This window comes from Lotus japonicus, chromosome 6 (genome assembly GCF_012489685.1).
Source record: "Lotus japonicus ecotype B-129 chromosome 6, LjGifu_v1.2".
Classification (NCBI taxonomy): domain Eukaryota; kingdom Viridiplantae; phylum Streptophyta; class Magnoliopsida; order Fabales; family Fabaceae; genus Lotus; species Lotus japonicus.
The window spans coordinates 27,460,016-27,463,932 of NC_080046.1; the positions used below are offsets into that span (position 1 = coordinate 27,460,016).

At 44.0% G+C, this 3,917-nt stretch overlaps 1 protein-coding gene across 1 annotated transcript; it reads right to left on the bottom strand.

Annotated features, from left to right (window-relative positions):
* Positions 1-1,839: 1,839 nt before the first annotated feature.
* Positions 1,840-3,629, bottom strand: LOC130726345 (ammonium transporter 1 member 3-like). The gene has a single exon (XM_057577598.1). The coding sequence runs from the start codon at positions 3,558-3,560 to the stop codon at positions 2,181-2,183; it is 1,380 nt and encodes a 459-aa protein (XP_057433581.1). The 5' UTR covers positions 3,561-3,629; the 3' UTR covers positions 1,840-2,180.
* Between the last annotated feature and the right edge of the window lie 288 nt (positions 3,630-3,917).

The window sequence follows — 3,917 nt, forward strand, 5'->3', positions numbered from 1 at the left end:
CACGAGCATAGGACATGTTAGCCCTCACTCCGCTGGAACAGCGGACCAGGGCTAGGGGGCTACTGTTCCGGGAACCCTGGCCAGGGAAGGACAGGGCACCAAGGACGGGCCTGGACCCCACAGAACGTCCCTACCGAGGGACAGTTTAGGGAGCCTGGGAGCACCCTGCTTATGGGCCCTACCACCAAGGGTAAGGACGAAAACCCGGGGCCCACTAGATAGGGTTTGGCCTAGGCCAACCACCTTAGGGGGTAGGTTGGCTGGCGCAGATCCGTAGGGGCCCCCAAGCCGTTGGATCACTGTTCCTCTGCAGGTACCGCAGGCAATCCAACGGCGGGCTCTGCCACTCGTACGAGCCATGCATGACGTATTCTCTGCAGGTACCGCAGGCAATCCAACGGCGGGCTCTGCCACTCGTACGAGCCACCTCCCCTATATAAAGGGAACACCTCTTCCATTATAAGGTAACGTATTCTCTCCATACTCACCATTCTCACAACTTCCCTTACTGACTTTAGCATCGGAGTGTCTTGCAGGAGCCCCTCCCGGGACCTCACCAGCTTTGGAGTCCTTCAGCACGTCCAGATCCCCTTTCCTACCCCTTGTCAACGGGTAACTTGGTCGCTCCTCGATCACCTTGGAAGTTTCCTTTTTACCTTAATATTATAGAAATTTTGAGAGAATTGTACTATGTCACATGGACAATCTTTCCATATACCCTTTATCCACCAAATAATCCTCATCATGTGCATGTTTCAAACCTCTTCACTATTGAAAAGTTTCCCTTTGAAGATAAATTAGTTTCTAGCTAGCTAGATTGACCACACTAGAGAAAACGGTATTAGATTCCACAGTATAGAATTGGTACCTGCTGCCCTGCTAAGGATTTCCATCCCTCTTCCAAATCAGTCAAAGTACCAGGTATCACCATAGGATCCCTTCTCTTCTAGCTTTAGCAAACCACAAAGACCAAGAAATGGTGCAATGAAGAAAGAGATGTTTGAGTTGATTCCACTATTCCAAGGCCAATGATTCCAGAAGGATAATCTATGCGGGTTTCCCCTCAAGGGAGCCCCTAAATACACTATTGGCAGCCTCCCTCAATCCAACCATAGGGCCTTGCCAGTCTCTCAACCTCCTCATCTGCAACATTGCATCCTATGATTGTTGATTTAGCCAAGTTGATCTTTAGAAAAAGGTTACCGAAGTGCCGCAGAGAAGTTTCAACTGCCCCTCATCTGGCTCGCATAATAGTAGTCTGTCGTATGCAAACCAAAGGTGGTTTAGTCCAACCCACCTCCAATTTTTACTCCATTAAAGATGGTATCCCCCAAGATTTGGTTGAGCATACATGACATTTTTTAGAGTATGGTACCCTTCGATTTATTTTTTAGAATACAAATTACTAGATTGTAAATCATAAAAGTTTAGGGTGTTGGTTTTAGTACCACTCCAATACATATTCATACCACCCTCATTCCAGAAAAACCCTGTGAAATTTTTCATTCTGCACTTTGTATGTGCGGAAGGAATTACATTTTGAAAAAGTAATTCCGCACTTGCAAAGTGTTGCCCTTTGTAAGTGTGGAAGCATGAATACATTCCGCACTTATAAGTGTGGAGACAAATATATTCCTCACTTATGTGTGGAAACTACATGAATATATTCTACACTTATAAGTGAGGAAACATGTATACCAATCAAGACAAAAGGTATGAAACTTATTCATATGGGTACCAAATAAATTTCAATTATCATGGATAGATTGCATAATTTATATGATGTTGTTAGGATTAAAAGTGAAGAGTTACTAAAAAGAAAGCAGGCTTATCATTTGACAAGCCACTATTTATCCATTCAGTGGACAAAACGACATAGATGAGAGCAAGTGAGCAAGTGATAGCATCACCATCTATCTCATGTATGAGCTCCACCCACTTGACAAGATTCCTTCTTTCTTTCTGATATCTTGATGCGTGCTGAAACATAGCTCAATTGGGAAATGAAATGAACCTGTTCCTCTCTTGATCTGACTTTGATTTTAATGACCCATTTTGTTTACTTATGAATCCACCAAGTCTCATCCAAAAACAAGTGAACCAAATAAATGTAGTGCTACACAAAGTTGAATTGTTTCTACATATATTACAAAACATGATCCTGTCAATATAAAATCAAACTATGATTGGTTACTCTGAATACGCATATAGTCTTGATAAGATCGAGGATGATTATCCTCTTGAGCATAAGCAGAGCCTCCATGGATTGAGATATCAAGACCAGCAAGTTCATCATCCAAAGGAATTCTTAGTATCTCAAGCTTGTGCAAGATGTAGAACATAGAGCCCATTGTCGCACTAACCCAAGCAAAGATGACCAAAATCTCAACCACTTGAGCTCCAATCAATCCCCATCCACCTCCAAGTAGAAGTCCATAGGGTCTTTTCACTGCTACCCCTGAATTATAGGCTTGAACCACAAATTCTTCCTTTGCAAACAACCCTGTAAACAACAAACCCCATGTGCCACACCCTCCATGCAATTGGGCTGCCTCTAATGGGTCATCATAGTTCATTTTAAGTGCCAAGATATTGAGCCCAATTAAGACCCAAGCCGCGACAAACCCACAGAGAATGGCAGCCCATGGCTCAACAACTGAGCACCCTGAGGTGATGGCAACAAACCCACCAAGCAAGCCATTGCAAACATCCATTGCATCCCAATGGCCAATTAGCAACCGACGGCCGAACAACGTGATGATTCCGGCACTTGAGCCGGCTAATGTGGTTGTCACGGCTGTCCGACCTACCGAAGTCCAATTGCCCTCACCCAACGTGCCAGGGTAGGCCACGAGGATTCGATCGAACGAACCCGGATTAAACCCAAACCAACCAAACCATAGCAAGAACGTCCCGAGCACCACAAGTGTTGCACTATGGCCTCTGAGGGGAACAGGTTTTCCATAAGCATCAAACCGGCCAACCCGCGGGCCTTCCATGATAGATCCCCAAAGCCCGGCAATGGCACCAACCAAATGCACCACTCCACTCCCAGCAAAGTCAATGGCACCGGAGCCCAGAAACAAGTCACTAGAACTGGGGCAAAGCCAACCACTTGAAGACCATACCCAATGGGCCACAACCGGGTACACAAACCCGGTAAGGAAAAATGAAAATACAAGATAGGCAGTGAATTGGGTTCTCTCAGCTATGGACCCACTTGTGATGCCTGCTACTGCTATAGCAAAAGCCCATTGGTAAAGGAAGAAACCGTAGTCATAATTTTCATATGGAATGTAAGCTAGAGCAAAGAAATTTGTGCCTATGAAAGGGTTGGAATTGCCATATGCAAATGCAAAACCAAAAAGGTAGAAGGAGATACTACCTACCACTGCATCAACCACGTTGGTGAGCATTATGTTGGTGGCATTTTTGGCACGCACAGAACCTGCACATATCATGGCAAAACCAATCTGCATCACAAAGACAAGGTACGCAGAGAAGAGAAGGTAGATTGCATTGATGGAATAAGTTACACTTTGCTCCCATGAAACCTCCATGAGAGTGTGTGTTGGTGGTTGAGGGATAAAAGAGAGGGAGTGCGTATCTGAAGTGGAATTAATGGAAATGTGAACATATATATACCAACATGTGATAAATGGGAATGAGATTTGATGTTATATTTGTGATTGTGGGTACTTTGAATGGTAGCTAGCTACTTGACTGTTGTTGTAGGTGCACAAGTTGGTGATTAATGAATGTTGAGTGGTTGTGCATTCTACTTCAACCATTTTAATTTAAGTGTACGAGAAGATAGGCTTAGCAGAGTTGCAAAATATATTTAAATATTCTTGTGCCAAAATATGAATAATACTCATTTCAGATATCACTTGGCGGGGTGAGATGCGAAGTTTTAA

What these genes read in the sequence shown, in the direction of transcription:
- LOC130726345 (XM_057577598.1), bottom strand. Translation starts at nt 3,560, where the DNA reads ATGGAGGTTTCATGGGAGCAAAGTGTAACTTATTCCATCAATGCAATC.